This window comes from Equus przewalskii, chromosome 16 (genome assembly GCF_037783145.1).
Source record: "Equus przewalskii isolate Varuska chromosome 16, EquPr2, whole genome shotgun sequence".
NCBI lineage: Eukaryota > Metazoa > Chordata > Mammalia > Perissodactyla > Equidae > Equus > Equus przewalskii.
In genome coordinates this window covers 8,862,647-8,886,328 of record NC_091846.1, presented here as the reverse complement: position 1 = coordinate 8,886,328, position 23,682 = coordinate 8,862,647, and the positions used below count along the sequence as shown (strand labels likewise).

Below are 23,682 nucleotides of genomic sequence, written 5' to 3'. Positions count from 1 at the left end.
TGTACCATCTTAAATGAATGAATTGTTGTTAGTAAGTATATATGCCCTTAACAAAGTATGCTTAGTTTTGTGGATTAATATTATGTAGTGAAAAAAAGCTAGTTTTTCATCATTTAACAAATTTGTCATGCAATTCTGCATTTCTGAGAGTGATCATAGTGGTCATGTTTGGGGACAGCATATGTCAGAATATGACCAATAGATTTAAGGGATTAAGGAATTGGAAATAGTGAATGTTTTTTGATATTTACATGTAATTTGATCATATTAAAGACTGGCTTTAATTTCCTTCTTGTGCTGAGTAAGGGAGATCAAACGATAATCTTTAAAGTGACTATAAAGGGTTTACTCTTTCTTTTAATTTGGTGGGCGTGGTAAATAAGTATTTGGTTTTCTAAAATTACCTCACATGGAGGAAATCTGGTTCAAGTTTCTCTGGGAGTAGGAATGTAGGCCTCTGGGGCATGCACTGTTGGATAGTGTTCTGAACATCCAGAAGGCTCTCATTGCTCTTTAATCCTATTATTTATCCTCAATTTAAATTTGTTTTAGTTGCCATAATCTATAGGGGCTTGAGAAATATTTGTGGAAAAGTAATGTTTTATGTTAATGTTTTTACTTGTGTTGATTGCATGTGATTTGAAAATATCCCAAAGTAGAGCTAGCCAAGTAATTTTTTAAATGGGAGACTTGACATATAGACCCACATAGATATACATACTCTCACAAAAGTTGCAAAGGATTTTCAAATAAGCATGGTTTTTTAATTTTTATTTTTAAGTGGGGTCATGGTGACCAGATTGACATTGTTTGGGAATAATACTGCTTTCCGTGCTCCCAGAGCCCCTGCAAGGCCTCCCGGAGCACTGGACTTGCCCTCATCCACCTCCTCATCACTGTCACCTACTGATGCATGTGTCTTCTGCTCTGGGAGGCTGGGGACTGTCTGGTCTTCTGTGTTCAGTGACATATAGCTAACACCCAGTAACTGGCACGCTCTCAGTGAGGGCCAGATACATGAGGGATGAGTGGGTGGATGATAGGTGAATGGATGGATAGATTATGGATGGATGGATGGACGGATGGATGGATGGATGGATGATGAATGGATGGATGATGGATGGATAGGTGGTGGGTGGGTAGATGGATAGCATGTACATGACTGTCTATGAGTCAACATGGTATAGAGGAAGACACACTGGACTTAGAGTCACAAAACCTTAGTTCAGATCCTGGCTTTTCCACTTACTAGCTGTGTGGCCTTAGGTAAGTCTCCCAACATGTCTGAACTTCATTTTCTCCATCTCTACTGTAAGGATAGCTTGCAAAGTTGCCATGAGGATCAAAAAAGGTCATATTGATGAAAGTACTCTCTCTATGAATGTTAATTGTTATTACCATCTGTTGAGGACTGTGTGTGAGATTTCATCCTGAGCTTTTCTTCCCTTCAAGCAGTCTTTCCATGGAAAGGGCCAGGGGTGAGGGGGGGCAAGTAAATGCAGCAATCCTTGCCTGCCCTGGATCACGGGGGTTGTGGTTTTGGCTGTCAGGGTGTAGAGGGCCATCCACAGATCCTGATGTTTGTCTCCTCCCCAGCTGTGATGGCCTTCCTCTTTGACCTGAAGGACTTGGTGGACCTCATGTCCATTGGCACTCTCCTGGCTTACTCTTTGGTGGCTGCCTGTGTGTTGGTCTTACGGTATGTATGGATTTTCTGGATTCCGTGACTGAAATGTAGATGCACCCTATTAGCCTTTTAACAGTTCATGTTAATGGTTTATTCAGTGTAAATTTTAGGTTATTGATAGCCTCGTTGGGAACTGCCCAGGAGAAGTTGGGATCTGGTGGTTGAAGCCTAGAGAAGACACAGAATATCCTTGAAAAGAGCCAGGGGTGGCCCCCATCACTCTATCATGTGCCCTCTTTTTTCTCACTGGACGCTGGGAGGATAGAGACAAGTTCTCAACCTGGCTGTTGGGCCTGTACACTGGATTTGGAATTTTTGAAGGCTTAGAGCAATGATTTCAATTTGGCCCAGGTTCTTATAACAGGGGGGACTGAGGACTGGCCCTGGGGGTATTGGGAGAATCCAAGAGCTGTGCAGCTTAGGTCTGCGATGCTTCTGTAGCAGCACTGTGCTACCTCTGGAGGAATGAGTGCCGTTACGTGGCGTGCAGCGGTTGGGGTTGCTGCTCAGGAAGACTTTCCAGTTTCTGGCTGTTTTAGCCTTGCGTGGACCAGGCCGGCCCTGTGGATGGCCATAATAAAGCAGCTGTGGACCTAGGCTTGGTGTCCTGGTGTTCTAAGCTGCTCCAGTGCCCTCCTCCCACAGTACAGCCCTGGGCCAATTTTCCTTTGCTCTGGAAGGACAGGGCTCTGCTTCCTCACTCCCAGAAATGGCCCAGGGTGGCATCATCGTGAGAACATGTACTTCTGGAGACTTGCAGTGTTGGTCCCCTGGCCAGAGCCTCCTTATTGCTTTTCAGGTATTTAAACTTGCAAGGCCATTGATTCCATTTCTAATGTGCTCAGCAGCTAATCTACTTAAAACCTGCGTTGAACCTTGGTGTAGTGGCTGTGTAGAAGCAGCTAAAACTGGTTTGCTAGTTTTCTGACCACTTATTCCTTCCCAAGGGCTCAACAGTAGAATTTTCTATGCGGTCGCCTCACTTTCTTGATTGAATGGTTTTGCATATGTGAATCAGTGAAAAACTGGTTAAATATCTTTATGTTCACTCGTAGAGTGTATGAAAATGATTTATATAGCACTCTGTTTTTCAAAGCTGGTGGAAGAGATTTGAGCTGTGTTCATTTTGGGTGGGAAGATAAGGAGCCTTATTTAAAATGAATGCTTTACTTTTAGGTAGCTGTGTCTTGGAAATCATGCCACAGGCTCAGTCCTTTGCTCAGTGCTATAGAGTTATTTATGCCAAGGCACTTGGCGTTTTAAAATAAGTTGATCCAATTAAGTCTCACAAACAGAATTTCTCAAATCCATCAGCCTGCAGACACTTTTCTCCAGCTCTCTGCACCAAATAGGATCCTAATGTTATTGCTTTCTATTTCTGTCTGTATTTTAGCTCCCTAAAGCCATAGTTTTGTTGGCAGTGTCCTACTGTCTTAAGCATCGAAGGGCCAGTGCCACTTCACAGAGCCAAGGAACCGTCTCAGAACATTCCTCTGGGCTGGTTCGTGGTGGAGGTTAGGTTGCCTCCAAACAGAGACAGCAAGGAGGGTGTTACCCAGAAGCAGGAGAAGAAGATGAGGACCCAGGTCCCCTCTGCTGTTTGCACTTTGCCAGAGACAGCATTGTTCTGACTACCTGCTTCCTATTTTATGCCTTGTGCCTGGGCCCCTTAACTTTGACGGCTTACTCAGAACTTGAGTTAGTGTGGGTCCTTTTGCTTAATTAAAGCATAGTCCGATGGGCGTGTGATGCATTTCCTTACAGGTATCAGCCAGAGCAACCTAACATGGTGTACCAGATGGCCAGAACTAGTGACGAGCTGGATCAGGCAGACCAGAATGAGCTGGTGAGCACCAGCGATTCCCAGACAGGCTTTTTACCAGAAGCAGAAAGGTTTTCTTTGAAAACCATACTCTCACCCAAAAACATGGAACCTTCCAAATCCTCTGGGCTAATTGTGAACATTTCCACCAGCCTCATAGGTAAGAGTCTGCCCGTCCCTTTCTGTTTGGGGTCTGGCTTGCTGGCATTGTGTGGTTTCCTGCGAGCGGGGGTTGGGGAGAGCGGGAAGGCTCAGCAGCTGTCTTGCTGCTGGACTGGGAGGTCGGTTATTCTGTCCTAGTCGCAGCTGATGCCTGCAGACGTGGAGCCTGCCTCTCCGCAGATTCTGGGGGGAACTGAGGATATCTGTGGGAACGTGAGGAATGGTTGAGTCGCACCTCTCTCTCCCCTCCCCTTAGCGATGCTCATCATCACCTTCTGCATCGTGGCCGTGCTGGGAAAGGAGGCTCTGACCGAAGGGAAGTTGTGGGCGATCTTCGTGCTCACGGGATCTGCCCTCCTCTGTTTACTGGTCACGGTCATCGTCTGGAGGCAGCCTGAGAGCAAGACCAAGCTCTCATTTAAGGTGAGCAGCTTTGCCTAGTGGGCCTGGAGGGAACCTCCTGGTAGGTCACAGACCCTGGCACTCCTGCTGGAAGGCCCGCCCTGCACGGACCTGGCCTGGCCTGGGTGTCCAGAGGGAAGTGCTTGTCAGCCGGCCTCAGGGGAATATGAGGAGGGGCCCAAGGGCACAGACGGTGTCTGCTGAGAGAGAACCTGACCCTGTGAGAGGGCGCCCCTCCCTGTCCCGGGCCCTCAGGAGGCCTAGCTCACCTCATCCACGGGGGCTTCTCATAAATGTCCGCCTAGGTGGGTCACATGTCATTACCAAGACTTGGAGAGGACCACGGCTTCTGCATTTTCAGATTATACAAACGATAAAATAGTTCAACCTTAGGGATAAAGTGAAAGTCCCTCTTCTAGTTTTTTCTGCTCATTTTGGCAATTAGTGGCTTAGAACCCAACTCCCGCCTCTTAGGATTTGCCTGTGTGTGTGTGTGTGTGTCTTGGGGGTGTGGAGAGGTGGGCTGGGGGCAGAGGTGGGGATTGGTACTCGCTTCCTCTTCCCCATATAAATGTGGCAGTCCATGTAAATGTCAGGTGCATTGTCTTTTTCTAGGTAGTTTTCTCAGTGATTCACATGGGCACCATCTCCATGCCCTCCACCCGTCAGATCTGACACTGCCGCCTCATGTCTTTGCAGGTGCCGTTCCTGCCGGTACTCCCCGTCCTGAGCATCTTTGTGAACATCTATCTCATGATGCAGTTGGACCAAGGCACGTGGGTCCGGTTTGCAGTGTGGATGCTGATAGGTACGTCAGGTGGTGGGTTTCGCTGCACCCAGCATGGCCGATGTCCCCACGTCTCTCGGAGGCCTGCCTGACCCGGAGCCAGTGCTGTGTGGCTCATTCTTATTCCCTGCTACTTGGCTGGATGCTAATGTCATCGAGCCTTCCTCGTTTCAGGTTTCAAACATAGTGAAAACTCATGTAATCAGCAGTTTTTTCTCAAACAATGAGGAACTCCTGCTAGATTGTGAGTTCTCTCTCCCTTTTAGATACTTTTCATTTTGATAGCCTCTTCTCTGAACTGATTATCTCGCTGGGCAAGAGCTTGACGTTAATAGGAACAAGGCCATGGGTGTGCTGTTGATAAAGCCCCCATTCATTTCACCCCAGATGGGAGAGTCTGGACTGGACCTCCTCTGGCCTGCGCACCGCCTGCACCAGCTCGTGTGGGCTGCGGGCAATGGCAGGGCCTGTGGGAGGCTTGGGTGTCACCACGCCAGTGCTGGCCCTGTGTGGGGCTGAGTGTGGCTCACCCCGTCTCTTGGCCTCCGGCATCTGGGGCAGGAGGTGATAGACTCAGGTTCCTTCCTCAGTGTCTGAGCCTGAGTGCTGATGCCCAGGGGACTGGCCTTGACCTTCGCTGCTCAGTGTCACTGACAAGAGCAGTCCCCTCAGGACCGTGTTTCTGCCAAACCTCTCAGCCTGGGGAGGCAGCACGTGGGGCAGACGGCTACAGCCGCGTGATCTCCCTTCTCTGCAGGCCCCTCATTCTCTGCACGGTCCAGCCCATGTCTCAGTAGACAGACGGCTCCCCTGGAGCCTTTATGTGAGGGAGCTGGCTCAGGCTTCACAGCGGCACGTGCTCAGCCCCCTGTGGCCATCGCTTGAGATGTGGGTGGGGCGCTCGCTCTCCCCTGGAGGTGGAAGACACCTGCCTCTGAGCATCCCTGCTGTCAGCTCTAGGGTTCCAGGGCCTTAGGTTCTTTCCTGGCTTTGGTTGCCAAGTCCTTCCTCTAAGGCCTGCTCTGCTTGTGTCTCCTGCACGAGGTGGCCCCAGGCCCTGGGCTAACATTCCTGGGCGGGTAGTTAGCGGCACAGATCCCTGCCCCCACCACGGACCTTTGGAGCCCTCTGGACGCTGGAATGGCCTGAGTTCTTGTGTTCCGTACATTCTCGGGTGACTCGAAGGCTCTGACAGTCACTGTGTAGAGCAGCCCGCTGGGCCTGTACAGACAGCATGGGGACCCGCGGGTGCCCTTGCACCTGCTGGAGTCCCACCCCGGGAGGGACCAGCACGACTTCCTGAGTGTCTGTCCCATCCCCGTCCAGTGGCCATGTGGGTCCTCAACCAGGTGGTCAGTGGCTGGAGCTGAGGGACGGCTGCCCTCCCGGGCCCATGCCTGCTGCTGCCCCTGCTCGCAGCCGCTGTGGCCGAGGCTGTCTGGAGGGTGCACCTTTGCTGCGCCAGAGGCGAGCCTGGACCCTCCGCTGTCCCTCTGTGAGGAGCACACGTTTCTCCACGTGTGCAGGGGAGGCCCCCAGGGCTCAGCTCGGCAGGCAGCGGGTCCAGGCTCCCCCCGCCTCGCGCCCCAGGCCGCCCTCTGCCTGTTTCCTCGACCCGCGTTCTGTTCACGCCCGCTCTCTGCTCTCGGCCCACAGGCTTCGCCATCTACTTTGGCTACGGTTTGTGGCACAGTGAGGAGGCGTCCCTGGGCGCTGACCAGGCAAGGACTCCTGATGGCAATTTGGACCACTGCAAGTGACACACGGCCCCGCCCCCTCGAGGTGGCAGCAGCCCTGAGGGACGCCCTCGGAGGACCCGGAAGCACCTTGCTCTTTCCACCAATGCGTCAGGACCCACTCACATCCAGAGAGCCCCAGTGCAGCGAAAGGTGCACCTACTTGAACTGCAACCTCAGCCCGCAGCTCACGGGTCCTGCCCAGACCTGCTCTGCGGTGGGCGCACTGGGCCCCGCTCACCTCCTACAGCTTCCTGGCCAGGGCTCCTTGGCTGTGGCTGGCCACTGTGTCTCCTAACCTCCCTCTGAACAAAGAACGTAGCTCCTCTCCTCACCAGCTCAGTGCCCGTGCTGCTGCGGCCTCAGACAGAACGGAGGCCGCCTTCTCCCGTTACCTCGGGAATCCAGGCCTCCTCCCCAGGGACTGTGCCGGTGTTGGAAATGTTGCATACTCCAAACTTTGAATAGCCATCTCCCCACTCAGCCCTAGACAGCCAGCCGTAGATGCAAGATGAGTGCCACCAAGCAGGCTGTCCCCAGCAGTCCCCCACCACAGCCAAAGGACAGCTGTTTACTTAAAAAGGAAAAACAAGACTGGTTTCCTTCTCTCCCTTCTGTCCTCTGAGTTGCTTCCAGAAGGGGTCATTAGGACTGTGACCCCTCCCTTCACTTTCCCTCCCAGGTAGGGGCTTTGCTCGGACACTGTGACAGACGCCAGCACCCCAGCACACTCGGGCAGCAGGCCTGAGGGCAGGGGGTTCCGTCACAGACTAGAAGAGGGGAGCACTATGTGGGAGCAAGGCGGAGGGGCTGGGAGGGCGGGCTCCCCTGCGCTGTGCACCGATCCGGGGCCTTCCTCAGCTGCACTCCCTCCAGGCCTGGGCCGTTCCTACTGCTTCTGGCATCTCTCTCTGCCAGCTGCGCATCCTGAGTAACTGGAACCTGACAACTGTATTTGTGTAAGACCCGCCTCAGATTAGCAGAGCTTACAACACCATTTCTCGCAAGTCTTTGCCATTCGCCAGATCCTGCCCTCTGATGCTAGTGGGTCCATTTCCTGGGTCTTGTAAGGTTCTCCAGGCAGGTGTCCGCTCGTTCTGAGGGGTCGGTGGCCAGTGCTCCCTGCCACTTCTGACCCCTGACGTGGTCTGTTTGGCCCCCCTCTTAGGTATAATCCAATCGAGTCCTCCTGTTAGTTGCTGTGAATCACTCCCCCAAATTAAGTTGACACTTAATGTTGACTTGGAAAACGACCAAATAATTACCCGATGCCATAGGTGTACTGTTCAGGGTATGGGGTCCACACATGAGACAGTTGGGGTCATATTGCTGTCCCTCTTGTGTATCTGTTGTCCAAATGCCGTGGGTTTGTGTATGACTTTGTAACCCTGCCCTGGACCTCCTGCCTCTGTAAGTCAGAGAGCCGTGGGGCCCATTTGGTGTCCCCATACACAGGGCACGCTCCCCTCCCGGGGCACTGGAGGACTCGTGCTGGGTTACACACTCCTTGTAGACGGAAGCCAGAGGAAGCCTTCCAGTTAGTGGGATGGAGGAGTCAGGGCCCTGCGCTGATGGGAGGGGCCAGGCACTTGGGACACCACAGAAAATGTAATGCTGCTTTCGAAGCTTAGTTTCTTTCCCATTTCTTCCCTCTCTGGCCTTTGACACAAATCTGGTAGAGAGAAGCCTGATAAATTGACCACACTTGTTTTTTCTCCCTGTGCACCAGAAAATTCGTGGAGAGAAATGCAAGGATTAGCAAAGCGGCCAAATGGCCAGGTTGGCCGGTGGCAGGCGGGCGGGCAGGCAGGCGGCCTGGGGCTCAGCCTTCATTCTGAGGGCCTCATCGCCTCGCTGGAAGCTTTTTATTTTAAATACCATTTGTGAATGTTCCAGAGGGAGGATCCTTAGAGTCTAAAGCTTAGATTTCCAAAGAAAGGTATTTAAATTTATGTAGATTGGTGCTGTACAATATTTTGATAAATATTAATTTATTTTGTTGGGGTTTTGGTTGTCTCCTGTGTTCTTGGGGCCTGTTAGCTATTTGTTTGCTTGTTATTTTTCCACATGGGCAGAGAGAATTTGAGGGAAAGAGGGTGTCCAAGAAGGGTAGAGAGGATTTTGTTTTTTTTTTACTTTAACATCTCTTTTTGGCTGAAATTTCTGTGCAAGACAGTACCCCGCAGACTGTGTTTACATTTGCTATTTCAGCTGGCAGCATACAGCATTCTACACACTGAAAGGTGTTTCCCCTACAAGGCTCTGGGATAGAGAACATCCTGACAGATGTGAGTCTCTCCCTTCTCCCCTTCCTCCTCCCCACCCCTCCTCCTCCCCTTCCCCCTCCTCCTCCCCCTCACTTAGCCCAGAGCTGGAAAGTGCTGCCCCAGAGGCTCAGGCCCCGTGAGGAGAGGCCCCCACCCCCGGCCACGGTGGAGCCTCCCCCAGGAAAGGACATCTGAGGTGACACAGACACGTGGTCACTGTGCTTTTATTGAGAATAGTGTTTGTACAGTTGCCAGGGGTTTTCCCTTCTGTGCATGAGGCAGTGATGTGAGGGGTGGTATCTTGGGTGAGCACTCGATCTTAATAGACTTTCTCATCACACCCCTCGTTCCTGCCTCTGAAATACACACACATACACACACACACACACAGGCAAAAAGAAAACCCACCAGAAGTGCCCAACAGTTTCACATCTCTCAGCACCCCCCAAACAAGAATATGATTCTCCTGTGACGCTCAGATACTTGGCCAGTGTTTGCCTACATAGTCAGAAATCCCACATTTCCAGAGACACACCCTTTGGGAGTGGTGTCCACTTTTATTTGTGCCCCCATCCCAAATATTCCCACAGGAAAGACCCATTTGTGCTAAGTGAGTAGGTGCCTTCCTGCCCCTGGGGGCCCTGTCCTGCATGTTTGCGTGACCTGGTAGAAACACGGAGAAGCCAACAGCAGGGCCCCCAGGCCTCTGCCAAAGAGTAGGGGTGAAGGGGGTCTCCAGGGAAGCACCCAGGCCCTGGGGGCAGGTGAGACAGGCCTTGGGGGGACCTTGGGCGGGAGATTGGGCCTCTGTACACCCCCAGCCCCCAGCTGCTCAGACCCCCTCACCCCACCTTTGGGCCAGATTTGTTTTTCCAAACCAAGAGGGAGGAGTGGTTGAGCCATCTTTTCCAGGCCGCCTTGGAGACTGCAAAACATAGGTGTTGTCAGAACCCCTCACAGCTCCCCCACTTGGTTTTCCATTGACTCTCATCTGTCAGGCCATCAACCACCTGGTCCATGTGGCTGAGGCTGGGGTTGGACACCACGGGCCTCCCACCTCCTGTGTGTCCACAGGCTTCTCCGCCCACCCTGAGCTTCTGAGGCCCTGACACACTTCCTCCTTCACCTGTGGCACGCCTGTGTTCACACCTGGATAAGGCACTCGGCCTAGCTGGACTCGTGGCCAAGAGTGTGCTGCTATTCCCGAGTGGGGGTGGGGAGGGCGGTGGGAACTCGGGTTATACCGGATCTCCCCCAGCCCCACCACAGAGCAGCCTTCTGAGGTGACAAGGTTTTGCTGTCTCACAGCCTAACGCTGGAGACAGAGCTATGAGTGAGGACAGGGTGGGAGGCTGGGTTCCTTGGATGAGTGTGGGCGTGCCTTAGACCCCACCCTGACTACAGGTGAGCTCGTGGGCATTTTGGGGGCCTCACTGCTGGAGAAAACCTGCCTGGCCCTGTGCCAGGAGCCGTCTTTTCTTATTTGAATGTCCCGCTTTTATACGTCTAACAAGAGCCGATTGTTCTGTTGGCACCCAAGAGCCATCCCCATGAAGAGGAGTAGCGCGGGATCTTGGCGCCCGGCTCCATGACCGGTGTGTTGTAGGATGGATGGAGAGGTGTGTTTGTGGGCACATGCACGCTCTGCTGGGTGTACGTAGGTCCGTGATGCTTGTGTGCAGAACTGTTACAGAGTTTACTTCAGGTGGAACTAAATATATTTTATGTGTAATTGTTATGTATAATTTAAGACATATCTGTTTGCCATCGTAATGAGAGTATTGTATGTAAGGCTCCTTAGAGCGAGATGTACATTTTGTCAGACTCTTGCGGACTTTTTTTTGGTAATGAAATGCTTTATTGATCCAGTGGTGCAAGAAGCTACACTCCGTATCTCGTCATCATAGTTAGGATGCCTAATGGATTTTAAGGCAAAAAAATAGGTCAACTAAATTTCACAGTCGTCACTAGAACCCAGAGTCTTTCAGTGCCTGCTGCTTCACGGAGCAGCTGTGGTCTCTTTCAAGAGGGACGTGGTCCGGCCAGGGGACTCAGGGCACAGTCATCGTGGGGCCCTCCTGGATCCCCCTGTGTGTGTGTTGCACTGCGGCTGAAAGACCTCAGCTGTGAAGTTCGAATCGATTTTCTCAGGGTATGAGCGTGTCCAGCAGGGTCAGGAAACAGGGCTAGCAAGAAGCATTCAGACTTTGTTAATTTATTAACGAAGTATATGATACTGTGTTTCTTGATGACAAACTTTTTAAGTTTGGGACTTATTTTCCCATCTGAGAAGTTATATATTTAAAATAAGTTTCCTCCTTAAGTTGTGCCTTTCAGCGTCAGTGGGTTTAAGGAACACAAAGCGTGGTGATATCAATGAGGGTTGGTTTATTATCAAATCTGAACTAGTTGTGGTTTTTCCAGTGAACTTTTTCTTCTACTGACCAAGGAGCCATTATTAAGAGAATTGTGTTTTTTATTATGTAAATTGTATAATATTTTTTGCTTGTTTGATGTTCTATTTTTCTAATAGTTTTCTTATAGTTGCTTATAATTGTGATACTAGATTTAGATTCTGAAGCTAACTGCAAATCAGGTTGGTCTCTGCTGGTCCCTCCTGTTTTGTTTATTTTAAGGACAGGCATAGGTATCATCCATCGCCTTTAAAAAATGTGAAAGGCTGTGCTGTATCCCATTTTTGCTGAGAACACTGTACATTGACAACTTCCTACCATACTTTACATTGTAAAATCAAACTATTTTGTGGTACATTATCTCATGCTTCCGCAAATTCTAATAAATCCTGTCTGTGGCTTCAGTGTGTACAGTGCGATCTTAAGGATTCTAGCAGCTCCGGGCGGGGTCCTAAGCTTGGCAGTGCCCCACGGAGACTTCCAGATCCTGCTCTTTGCTTCCTTAGTATCTTCCTGCGTCCCCACAGCCAGATGTCGGATGTGCAGTGCTTCCTCTCCCTCCAGCCATTTGGTGGAAACCTCATTCCGACCCTTAGCGGCTTAACAAGGGCGTCCCCGGAACCCTCGTTTAGGATCCCATGATGCTGTCTGCCCACCTTCCACTCCTCACTTGCCTTGGGTCTGGGCCCCAGGGGTCGTCCTGCCAGTCGAGCTTCAACGCATAAAGCTGCTCATTTGCTGCAGCACTTGGGTGTCAGGGCTCAAAACCTCCTCACACCACGAACCCCTTAGCCTTGCCCTTCCCTCCACACCGACGCTCCTTAGGGAGGATGGGGTACGTGCAGGCAGGGAGGGGGCGGCGGAAGGATTGGAGCTGTTCCGGTGGTAATTCTTGACCTCATTCTCCCATCCCCCCTTGGGAAAGGAAGCATTTTCGTGCACAGGAGGCAGATTCAGTCAAGTGGGCCTTAATTCTCAGACACTAAGACGCAGTGACTGAGTGGTCATGCTGGAAGATCTGTTCCCGGACGATAGGCCTCACCTTTGCGTTCTCAGGGGGCAGACCGCGCTGGAGGAGGACACCGGGCCTAGAGAGAAGGGCGGGCGAGCTGCTGCCGCCCGGCTCCGCGCCAGATCGAGCGTCAGGAATACGTTAGGAGAAGCTGCACGCGAGCGCGCCACACACCTCTCACAGTCGTCGACCACACAGTAAACCAGACCACGGAGCTCGGACGGAGCGCAAGCACCCCCACCCCGCAGCCAGGGGTGTGCAGCGCGGGCAGGCAGGGGTCCTCTTTGCCGCCCCCAGTGCGATTTCTCCGTTAGAGGGTCCGCTGACAACTTGCAGGTGCCAGCGGGCCCAGCCCCTGGCTTACAAAACGGGCCGGCTCCATAAAGCGTCCCAGAGTGGCCAGTGGAGTCCCGGAACCGGGAAATGCCTCTGGGGGCCGGGCTCGTCCCGGTTCTCAGCCTCTGGCGGTGAGAAGCCGCCGCGGCCGAGCGCGAGGTGGAGCCCTTTCCGCAGCGCCACACCGCCACCTAGTGGCCGGCGCGGTGCCCGCGGGGGTGGGGGGATGCGCAGCCCGACGAGTCCCCAGCAGGGGTCCAGCAGTTTCTTAGCAACCCTGACCCGGCTCCTCAAGCCTGGGAACAGCGACTCCAGCCTAGAAACCTGAGGGAGAGTCACCTGGAGCGACTTTTCCCTCGCACGGGTTGGTTATGAAACGCTTCTGGTGAATCCAAAGCTGCTGCCAAACAGCGTGGCACTCCCAGCCCGGAGGAGTCCTGTGGGACCTCTCCCCAGGCCGCAGCCTGGGGGCCTGCTGCCCTCCAGGTCCGGCCCTCCAGCCTAGCCTTGCTCGGCCAGCGACAGGGCTGGGCACGGTTGGAACACCAACTATGGATAACCCTGTCTACCCCTCTCCAAAAGGGAACAGCTTAATTTTACCAAACTAAGCCCGTCCACCAACCCATAAATACAGCCGTTAGAAAAAATCTGCAGTGTGAGAAACCACTTAGGGAATAAAACAGGCAGTGCTTCTGCTAATGAAGCGAGCCCTTTGGCCTACTTCTCAACACCGTCAGCAGCTAATCCCAGGGGATTCCGGACTAAGTCAGAGAGGGGAGAGGCTGTGCAGGTTGGACTTTCCCGTGGATCCTTTAAATTTCCACTCCTTAAAATAATGAAGTCCCTTACTGAGTGCCTCCTTAGACACCAGTGCTCTTGCGGTGCACGAGAGAGAGGGGACTGCACAGGTCTCCCGCTACACTAATTTGGGCGCAGTTAGAACGAGAACCCGCTCAGCACGCAGCAGCAGCAGTAGCTGCGCCCCGGGTGCCAGGCGGGGCGCGCTGGAGGGGCCCTCAGGCATGCGCAGTTGGGGTGGCCCCCCGCTTGGGGCTGCCGCATCCGAGCCCCGCTCCTTGCTGGCGCTAGAAAAATCTTGTAGACTTGGTGAGCGATGCAAGTAAGTCTGCATCTCCTGGGCACATCTTCCCTCCATGCTGGGGGTGGGGAACAGAGCTTGGTGTTCAGAAACCCCAGGCATCCTGTTTTTGTGTATTTTTAAAAGAGGTTTGAGAGAAGCAGACTGGTTTTTAAAAAAAGGTAATTTAGCAAACTTAAGTAAACTAACTCCCTGTCTTAACCCAGAACAGAACCAGCTTTGGTGGTGTTTTTGTGCTTGTTTAACCTTTGACCCAGACTCCAGTAGGCACGCACCTGCCTCTCGATGGTCACGGCTGGGACGCCAGGGTGCAGTCCCAGAGTCGTTGCTTGAAGTCCATACACTGACGCAGGGCGGGGGGCAACAGCTGTGATAACGGCCTCTGACTCCAATAGCAGATGGGAAGGGCCTGGCTTCTCGGCGTTAGCTCAGCTTAACTCCTCTGTCACTCCCTTCTGGCTGAGATGATCCACGTCTCCATGCAGCCAGAGCTGGGCTGTGCAAGGGTCCTGGGCACCGAGGACGTGCCTGAATGATTGACTTCAAAGGTCTCCTCTGCCTGCTGCAAAGTAGCTGTCGGAGGGGACGCAGCTCTCTGTGGAAGGCGGCACTAACCTCTATCCTACACATGCCGGGGGGCGAGTTCCCAGTCGGCTCCTTTGTGAAGGGGAGATGCTGATGTGTGCCTTGTCTACTCACACGTGGGGACAAGGACAATGGAAGATGGTTATTGTAAAAGTGGAGGGCACAAGACACCCCACAAGACACAACAGGTTGGGATGTGTTGACAAGTAAATCATTAATAAATAGGTACCCGCCATCAGTAACGGAAGCGTGAGTGATCCAGAGGGGATCCTGTGGGGTTCCTTGCAGGTCCGGAAGTGGCTCTAGGTGACTTATCATCTGTGAAGGGTCCCTTGTTCCTCAACTGTTCAGGAGGGCAGATTGCTGAGGTCTCCCTAAAGTAGCTGTCACTCTCGTATGCCCTGCAAAACCACCACAGGCAGCTGGCCAACCTAGGGGTCCCCCTTGAGACTCCCAAGCACAGGCAGGCGCCTGTAGGACCCTTCAGCGTCAGGCTGGCCAAACCGGCTGCAGCCCATCCTGAGGGCGGCGGGTGGCGGGAGCAAATGCTTTCAGGTTGAAAGGAGTGTCCTGGCTGCACACAGGGTGTTAGGGAGAGCCACAGAGCTTCCCAGGGCCGTGTCCCCCTGTCGGCTGGAGAAAGCTCATAAGGAATGAACTGCGGTGACCATGGACACCACACCAGGAGGGCCTGTTCCCTGCCGCTCTGAGAGCTCTGCAATGACCCAGAGAGAAAGTGACAGGATTGAGGACAGATGGAGCTCTCCCTGGAGTAGAAACAGAGGGCGAGGTCTGAATTTGAAAGCCATGGTGAGGGGACTGTACTCAATCTTTTGTACCCTTTTTCCAATCGACTCCACCCCGCGCCTTCCCCAAAAGACGGCCTTGCAGAGCAGAGCTCCAAGGTCCCCAAAGTCAGGGTGGGCTGCTGCAGACCCCAGGCTGGAAAGGTAGGTGTGGGGACTTGGGACCTGCCGAGTAGGGGGAGAGGGGGTTTCCAGACTCAGTGACAATCACCTGACCCTGACACACACAGAAAAGGAACCCAGCCTGCAGAAACCTCCCTGCCTCGGATCCCCAGGCTGAACTTCCTGAAGCCCGAGAGGGCCAGGCCGACAGTCACAGCGAGTGCATAGCACAGAAGGTCCCTCAAGTCAGTTTTAATATGCTTCAAACACAAATACGCAACACAGAAACCGCACGGGTCGGAAAAGGAATGTGCGACCCCATTCAAATAACCACCGAGTGTGCAGCCCTCCAGCCCCCACCTGCCGCCCACCCTGACACCCAGTCAGAACCTGGTGCCACTGTGTGGTGGGCTAGGGGCAGAGGCAGGCCACTGGCATGTCTCCCAAACACCAAGAGGTTGGTGAGGTTTGGTGGGTGTGCATGAGGCCGGCGGGGAGGCTGCAGCATCTGCGTGGAGACAGCTCCTGCCTGGAGGAGGACGACAGGGAGACTTCATGTGGAGGGAGGTCCAAGTGCTAGTGGGGCTGGGGGGTGGAGTCGGGAGGAGGGGGCACCGCGGCTGCCACCCCACTTGTTTCAGGACAGGAGCCAAACGTGATGGGTGTCCATGACGAAGAAACGAAGCCAGGGCAATGTAGGAATTAGCTCAAGTACCCAAGCTCAGGGCTGGTTAGGGCAAAGCTCGAGTCACCTAGTGAAGGGTTACTTAGTTTTAACACTGCTATGACTTTGACTGCAACAGGCTAACACACCGAACCACACTGGAACATAACACTGAGTCTGTATTGCTGTGGAACTGCATTCAGCACGTGCCGTTGTGGAAGCAGTTCCTAATTCGGAGAGCTGAGCTTCACCGAACGTGTGTTTGCAGGTGGTGCCTGCTGAAAGAATAAATAATTGTGTATTTAGTCAACGTGGCATGATCTACTGGAATGGAATGCCCAACTCAATATCACAGCATCATGCAGAGCCACTAAAGGAACAAAGAAATGTTTCTTCAATGTGCATCGACTGTGTGTGTCCCCAAGATGGGCAAAGACTCTAGGAGGTTTGCTAGAAATGAGATGTACCTGAGGCCAGGAAGCCCAGCTATGACCCACACAAGGAGCACAGACCAGGTGTGTCTTCATGCCGGCCACATATGCACCTAGCAGGCTGGGCCCTGGGCAAGCCGACCCCTTACCTAGGGCCATTTCTTCCCTGCTCCAAGGCTCTGGCCCAGGGAGCATTTCTGCATGAGTCCACTCGCCTTGGGCATGCTCAAAAACAGCCCCGTGCTCAGGACAATTTCGAGGTGCCTTACGGAGAAAAGTGCAGGGTCTTTGTCACAAACAGGAAACAAAGACATATTATCATCACCATATCAACTGTTAAATCTACTTCTTTCTTTTGTGTGTCATGCTCCTAATCTTCCACAGCACTACGGATTACCTCTCACCTTCTAATTCTACCATTTCAGAGACAAAGGCCAGTCCAGTAGCCAGTGACCGCTGGCTGGCTGTTTCATTGGGCTCCTCTGTTTGGAAGACCCTCCTGGGCCTAGGATGGGACCACTGTCAGCTGTGGCATTGCTTGACGATCCAGGAGAAAATACACTTGCGTTTCTGGGAGGTCACGGGATGATCTCACACAGCTTGAAACTGATCCCCATGACCTAAGAGTTGGTTTTCTGGAAGCCCCTGTTAGAACCCCTGAACCATCTCAATGTACAGTGATGGGGTTGCGTTATAGAACCAAACTGAAGGGGGGATTGCCTATGACATGGAGGCCAGAGGGTCATATTTTGGTGGGTTGACCATTTACAGTATCACAACAGAGCAAATCAAATGAAAAGCCAGAGTATGCTTTCCTACTCCGTGCTTGGTCAAAGGAGACCCTATCAGCAGTTTTCCTTCTGGAGGACGGGGTGCGAATGGCCTTGGCCAACTCCAAGGTCATTCTCACTCTCACTCTAGAAGGTCATGCTCTTCCATATTTTTCCGAGGGTGCAACAGCTTAATGACAGATTCCAAGACGCCGTTTAGGAGAAAAGTAAAGCTTGTGTTTACAAGACTATAGATGATTCACTGTCACGAGTGACACTGCAAAAGTGCTGAACCCCTCGGGTTTCCTACTGCTGTCCCTTACTCACTCACGACAGGAGTGTTCGTGATCAAAACCTGCGAATGGAATAATAGTGACCTCAGGTCAGGTTGACTAAGAAGCTGATTGTTTCAAAGGCAGTTACCGTCCACAAATCGCTGGTGTTTGCGTGAAAGAGAGTACCACTTGGTGGCAGGCTGAAAGGCGCTTCTTCTCTGTAGCTTTTTTTTTTTCCTTTTTCTATTTTGGGTAGAAATATTCCTGGGAAGCTAGATAGAAATGCATTCTCATTTCCCAATAATTCTTAGGCACAAGTTAGAAAACTGCTGACCTTCACCAAAATATGTCAGCACTTCCATGTTATAAAAAATGCAATTCAGAACCGCCACATGTGTATATACGTATATCTAAATATACACACATATTGGTGCAGTACACAATGATTATTCAATGTATATTCAAAACTGAGCTATTTGTAACTAACCTGAAATTCTGCAGTGAAAGTTCATCGCTCAAGAACAATTGGAGTTTCTTTCTTTCTTTGTTTTGGCTCTAACTACGGTCAAACGTTTGTACACCAGACACTACCGTTTACACTTTCCTAAGTGCCAATACCAGGACAGTCTTACACGGGGATCAGGAGAGGACTCCGCCTAGGATGCAGCTATGCAACTACTGAGCATGCGCGCAGGGCCAGCCAGAGGGGGCCGGCCGCGGCCAACACTCCCTGGAGGTGGAAGCGCTCGGAGGACAGGGAGCCGCAGCTCCCGGAGGCCGCGTGGTGGCGTCATCTGGGCGTCGTGCTGACTCTGGCGGGAGAGGAGGGCCCGGAGGAGGAGCCGCGGTAAACGGGAGAGGTGGGGGACAGTTTAACTGGGCTGGTTGGGTCCCCAGTTTGGAGCTTCCAAAGCAGCTCCTCGTTGGTTCGGCTCAGTCTCTTCTTCTCCTGGGTTTCTTTCTCAACGTATTCCTGGAGATTAGCATTTTCCTCCGACAGCTGTCTGCATGGGGAGAAGAAGAAACCTTCGTCACGTGGCAATCATGCTGGAAGGTGCTTAACTTGAGCCTCGTCAGACTAATGGGTGCCGGGCCAAGGGAGGAGGTGGCGGATGCCTGCGGGGAGAACCTCCACCACCCCCACCGACAGCCTGGGCTTTCCACGGCGGGACAGGCTTTCTCCCTGGGCGGGACAGGATTTCCCCTGTCCTGAGACACCTCCGTCCCAGAGCCTCTCCACCAACACCTAATCTGCTCACAGAGCCTCTGCCCCAGTCAGGGCAGGTGCTGGTTGTCCAGTGGACAGAGCAAGAGCCAAAGACTAAAGAGGAAGGAAGGGAAGTGGAGGGCTGGTGTGGGTGTGCCGACCAGGGAGGCTCAGAGACAGTGGCAACCGACAATATGGCAGCACAGGGCCAGGGCTGTCAGCCGCAGGACCCCTCCTGGTCTCCCTGGCCCTGGCTTGGCCTCCCCGTGACAGCAGTCACCTTCCCTCTTAAGTGCTGGTCTGTGCCTCTGGCCCCAGCTAGACGCAGCCCTAGAGGGCAGGGGCCAGAGCATTCATCTTTGAACGCCCGGCATCCAGCCTGTGGCCCAGTGCATAACAGATGCTCAGTTAATGTGTGTTGCTAACGGATCCTAAATGAAAGCTGAATCGATGCATTTTGTCTTCTGTCATGAAGCTCGAATTGCTTGTTTTGTTGCATTTTTTAAAAAGACAGCACCTTTCAGGAACTGACAAGGTGAAGCACACATGCATTTTGTAGCTGGACAGACCGAGGACCAGAAGTTGCCCTGCTGGGGTAAGGCTTGGACTCGCTCTTTGGACCAGGGTGCCTTTGCAGATCTCCTGGAGGCGTGTGCTGCTCCGCTCGGACAGAGGCTTGTCCTGCCTCTCGGGCTGTGTCTGCGGTGGAGGCCTGCTGCCCGCAGAGAGCAGGGGGACAGACCTCCTGACCCAGCACATCTCTCCTGTGTGCCTCTGGGTGGGAATGAAATGCCAGCACCGGGAGCTCAGTTGTGGAGGCAATGTGTGTGTGAGAATGTGTACAAGTGTGAGTATGTGTGAACCTGTGAGAGCGAGAGAGTGCATGGGAGTATGTGTGCTGTGCCTTGAGTACATGTGAGTGTGTGACTGAGCGTGAGTAGGTGTTTGAGTGTGCATGCATGCACAGGGTGACACATGTGGTTGAGGGCTCTGGCACGGGTCTCCGGGAGATGGCTCCCCCCGCATGGATGAACTAACCTCAGCTGCCTCATGGGGCCCCCACCCTGCTCCCCCGCCCTCTGACAGCAGAGGGAGTGCCTCACGCTGTTCCTAGGAAGATGGGGCACCTCAGATTGGGGTCCTGCAGGGAGAGGCAGGACCGAGCTGGAAAGGCTGTCACTCAGGAGCAGCTGCATTCGGCTGCACAGCCTGCTCTGGTATGTTCCCTCCCTGCTGTCCTCTAGCCAGGCCAGCTCTTCTCTGCCACCGCCAGGCTGACTCAGGACGGCAGCTCAGCAGCCCAAGGCCCTAAGCAGGTCTGCACCGCTGAGCTCATGGAGCTTGGGGTCGGCTCACCCTGAGGTTCTCTTCTGCCTGGGAACACCCAGCTCGCACCCCTCGCCAAAATCTCCTCCAGAAGTAAACTCCGCCATGTCCCGCTGTGGCGGAGGCCCCACCACCTGCTTTGGCTGATTTCCCCCGTTTCTCCCAAGGTGGGCCGCTGATGGGCAGAGCCAGGGCACCGCCGGGCACTCGGAATGCTGTGTTTCGTTCTTCCCTTCAGGCAGGAAATGCCAAGAGCCTGTGGGGAAGCCTCACAGCTCTGAGGAGTGAGGGACAGTGGACATTGGACAAAAACAGAGCCTCAAAGAAGCTCAAGGGCCAAGCGTCTCTGTGGGTGACACATGCTGTGTAAGCTAAGACCCCCAGGTCCACCTACCTCGTGACAACGGTGTTCTGGTCGATCCTCGCTTTGAGGTCTTCATTCTGCTGCTGGAGAACTTGGATCTTTTCTTCGAGGATAATGTTCTTTTCCGCCTATAAAGGATGCGGTGTTAAGAGGTTCTCACAAGGCCACATGGCAGGTGGAAGCCCAGTGCCCTTGGCTTTTGGGCTTTGGAGGGTTATCAAGAACAGTGTTTTGCAGACTGCAGTTTGCAATGCATTAGTGGGGTATAAAATCAGATTATACGGACGTGCCCAGCATTTCTTTTCTAAACAAAATAAAACAATAGAAAATACCCAAGTGCACTATATGTAGTAAAAGTAAGTACTGTTATATATATTTTAAACATTTTCTCTTATATATATATTATGTATGTGTGTACGCATTAGATTCCCGTGTAGAATATATTTCTTATAATGAGTATTCCCAGGCCTTTGCCATTGTCAGACATAAGCTGTAAATACCAACCAGGACCTAGTTTGGCTAATGGGTCCCATGGTTCTTCCCAAAGGGTGAACCACATGGCCCTCGCCCATGTGCATGTGCTATATGACATTCTGAATTAGTGGAGGGATGGGAATATAAATAATGTGGACACACTTTTTTCTTCTGAGGCTGTGGGCAGCCAGGAACACAAAGCTTAGGACCAACTTGGCACATTTTCAGAAAATAACATCATCCACAGTTATTTTTCCCCTGCAATTTATGCCACTCTCTCTGTCAGTGTGTCCCCCAGGGCCTGAGACGCAGCAGAAGTACAGTTCCATTCTAAGATGAACTTAGAAACAAATTATGTTTTGAAAGAATGTGACAAATTCACTGTTAGGGTAGTTAATCTTTAAAGAAAACTGTCACCTCTCCATGAATGAGGCTGAGGAATCAGAGCCAAAGGACTGGCCTCTCTCCCTGCTCTTCAGCAAGGCACTTCACCCCACCCCTGGTCTTTGCTCCCAATAAATGGGAAGTGATTCAATCAGTTCTTTTTTTTTCTGGCCTGGAAAGGTTTCTGGAATGAGAAGTCACGCTCCCTGCAGAATGCCTGGGACATGGCTTAAAACAGCCCAATAAACCGAGAGGCTTGTGGGTGACGACAACTAAACGCGGATGGCCCAGCCTGGAGGAGGAGGGCTGTGATCCCCATGTTGGCCCGGCTGCACGGCAGGGCCGGGAGGGGCAGGGCTCTGTCTGTGAGCCCCCACCACCCTTAGCTCTGGCCTTGCTGGGGAGCTTTGAGTGGCCAACATTCCCAGGATGCTGGTAAGAGACACACACTGGTCTGCCCCGATCCTAACTGATAGGCACTCGTGCGCAAGAGATGTCCACAAAAAAGGGACAGTGCTAGATAAAGAGAGGGGACATGGCGGCTGAATGCAACATGTGGTCCTAGATCAGCTCCTGGTTTGGATAAACCAGCTTCAAGACATTTCAGAGACAAATGGAGAACTTTAAAAGTTAGATGAGACGATCAGTTACTGAGATGGTAAGTTGAAGATTCGGTAACTGAAAGAAAGCAGAATACGAGACACTTGTACGTGTTAGGGGGAGGGGTCTGGGGTGTGTACATTTATACAGAGGAGAAGTTCTGGAAAGTGTTCATAGTGGTAGAAATATATTTTAATTTTCTTATTTTTGTTTATCTTATATTTTCCTGTAATGCATATATTTTCCTTTTATAGTATCAAAAGTTTATTTTAAATAATAGAAAAAGAATCTGAGACTCTTGGGCCAACTTCCACATCAAGAGGGTACCCCGTTGGAAGCAGGCTCTCTGCTCCTAACTTGGGACGCCCGTCTTGGCTCTGGCCCTTACACCTGCAGGGTAGGGGCAGGAACTCTGCGCTGCTCTGCTCCCTCAAATGGAGCCTCTGCTAGCACTGTGGGAGCCAGGCTGGAGGTGAGGCAGAGTGTGGTGAGAGCAGGGACTTGGAGCCCTGGGCAGGGGCTCCTGCTGGGCTCGGCCACCACCGGCTCTGGCGAGAAGTGCCCTCTCCCCAGCCTACATCTTGCATCTGTAAAAGGAGGCTCCTGACAGCACCTGCTCAGTGGCCTGCTGTCGGAGCTAAAGAACACATGGAACATGCTGAGCGCAGCACCTGGCACACGTCAGCAATGCTCCATCGGTGCTGGCCTGCCACATCTCCCCAGGGAAGAGTGAGGAACTAGCACTTCAGAGCTGGATAGGGGATGGAGGCAGGCAGTCAGCAGGGCTCCAGAGTTGTACAAAATGAGGCCACCTCTGGGATCCTTATCAGAACACCTGGCTTCCTAAGGAAGGCCTGGAGACTCGGCAATGGTATTTTCTGCTCTGGTGTAAGCGATGGACAGGTAAGGGGCCCACCACCTGAAAGGTGTTAACAGTGACATCCATGATGACAATAAGGAACATCACATAGGTTATTGGGGTCCTCCCAAGGAAACAGGCCGACTCACCAGCTTTTCCAGCTCGATAATCTTCTTTTCCTGCTGGTGTATTTGCTGATTCTTCATCTCTAACACCTGCTTCAGACTCTTCATGTCTTCTTCCAAGTGCTGATAGGGAGCCAATGCAATCTACAGTGACAGCGAGCACGGAGCTTGTCACCAGGGGGCTCGGCAAAGCCCCTCATTCACCGGTGTCATGAATTCAGCTAAATCTAGCCTCTTCTAACAAGCCTCCCAATAGGCACTGGAGGACGAGAGCATGAGAGCACGAGGGAGCGGGAGCATGCTCATGGCCTTCCCTGATGAAGATGCCCACTGGGAACACTACTAAGAATCCAGCTCCCTGGGGAGCAGGAAAGATAAAGCCATCGTTCATTGAAAAGTCTGGGTGCTGGAGCGGCTGGACACTCCCAGCCCATCCCCAAAAGGGAACTTATGGGGTAAAAAGAGTAAATTCAATGTTGGCTTTTAACATTCAGCCAGACTCCTTGATTCAACAGACAGGTGGGGATTTATAGGACCTCAGGACCTCCCCACCCTCTGCTAAGATAGGAAATGAGCAAGTGGCTTAAAAAGCAGAAAAGGCATTTAGAAAAAGAAATGTTAGGGAAAGATCGCCAGATGCAACAAATAAAACTATAGGACATTCAGTTAAGTTTGAATTTCAGATAAACATCTTTTTTTTCTAGTGTAGGTATTGCACGGGGCACACTTACACTAAAAAACTCATTTCTCTGTAATTCAAATTTAGGTAGGTGTCATGTATTCTATCTGGCAACCCTATATCAGAGGGAAGGAATTTTGCCAGTTTTTCTGGAAAAAACTCCCCTCAACCTGCCAACTCATGCCTCAGTGGTGCCTCCCTGTGGAACCCGAGTTGTGAGAGAACAGGATGGAGGGGGTGGTCCCGGCCCAGGGGGAGGGCTGCCAGGCCATCCTTATCACAGGAGCTCAGGGACAGTGGCTGGGGA

At 52.3% G+C, this 23,682-nt stretch overlaps 2 protein-coding genes across 30 annotated transcripts in view; one reads left to right on the top strand and one right to left on the bottom strand.

The window, feature by feature from the left end:
* The window catches only part of SLC7A1 (solute carrier family 7 member 1), a 79,095-nt gene extending 67,414 nt beyond the window's left edge, over positions 1-11,681 (top strand). For all 16 annotated transcript variants that reach the window (XM_070577894.1, XM_070577887.1, XM_070577897.1 and 13 more), the window contains 5 exons: positions 1,597-1,699; positions 3,452-3,669; positions 3,928-4,094; positions 4,773-4,881; positions 6,517-11,681. In XM_070577894.1, the coding sequence (XP_070433995.1) occupies positions 1,597-1,699; positions 3,452-3,669; positions 3,928-4,094; positions 4,773-4,881; positions 6,517-6,620 (701 nt within the window). In that variant the 3' untranslated portion in view covers positions 6,621-11,681. The remainder of the gene's footprint in view (positions 1-1,596; positions 1,700-3,451; positions 3,670-3,927; positions 4,095-4,772; positions 4,882-6,516) is intronic.
* A 6,069-nt stretch (positions 11,682-17,750) lies between these two features.
* The window catches only part of MTUS2 (microtubule associated scaffold protein 2), a 559,616-nt gene continuing 553,684 nt past the window's right edge, over positions 17,751-23,682 (bottom strand). For all 14 annotated transcript variants that reach the window (XM_070577881.1, XM_070577872.1, XM_070577884.1 and 11 more), the window contains 3 exons: positions 22,721-22,840; positions 20,285-20,382; positions 17,751-18,361 (listed from right to left, as the gene is read on the bottom strand). In XM_070577881.1, the coding sequence (XP_070433982.1) occupies positions 18,148-18,361; positions 20,285-20,382; positions 22,721-22,840 (432 nt within the window). In that variant the 3' untranslated portion in view covers positions 17,751-18,147. The remainder of the gene's footprint in view (positions 18,362-20,284; positions 20,383-22,720; positions 22,841-23,682) is intronic.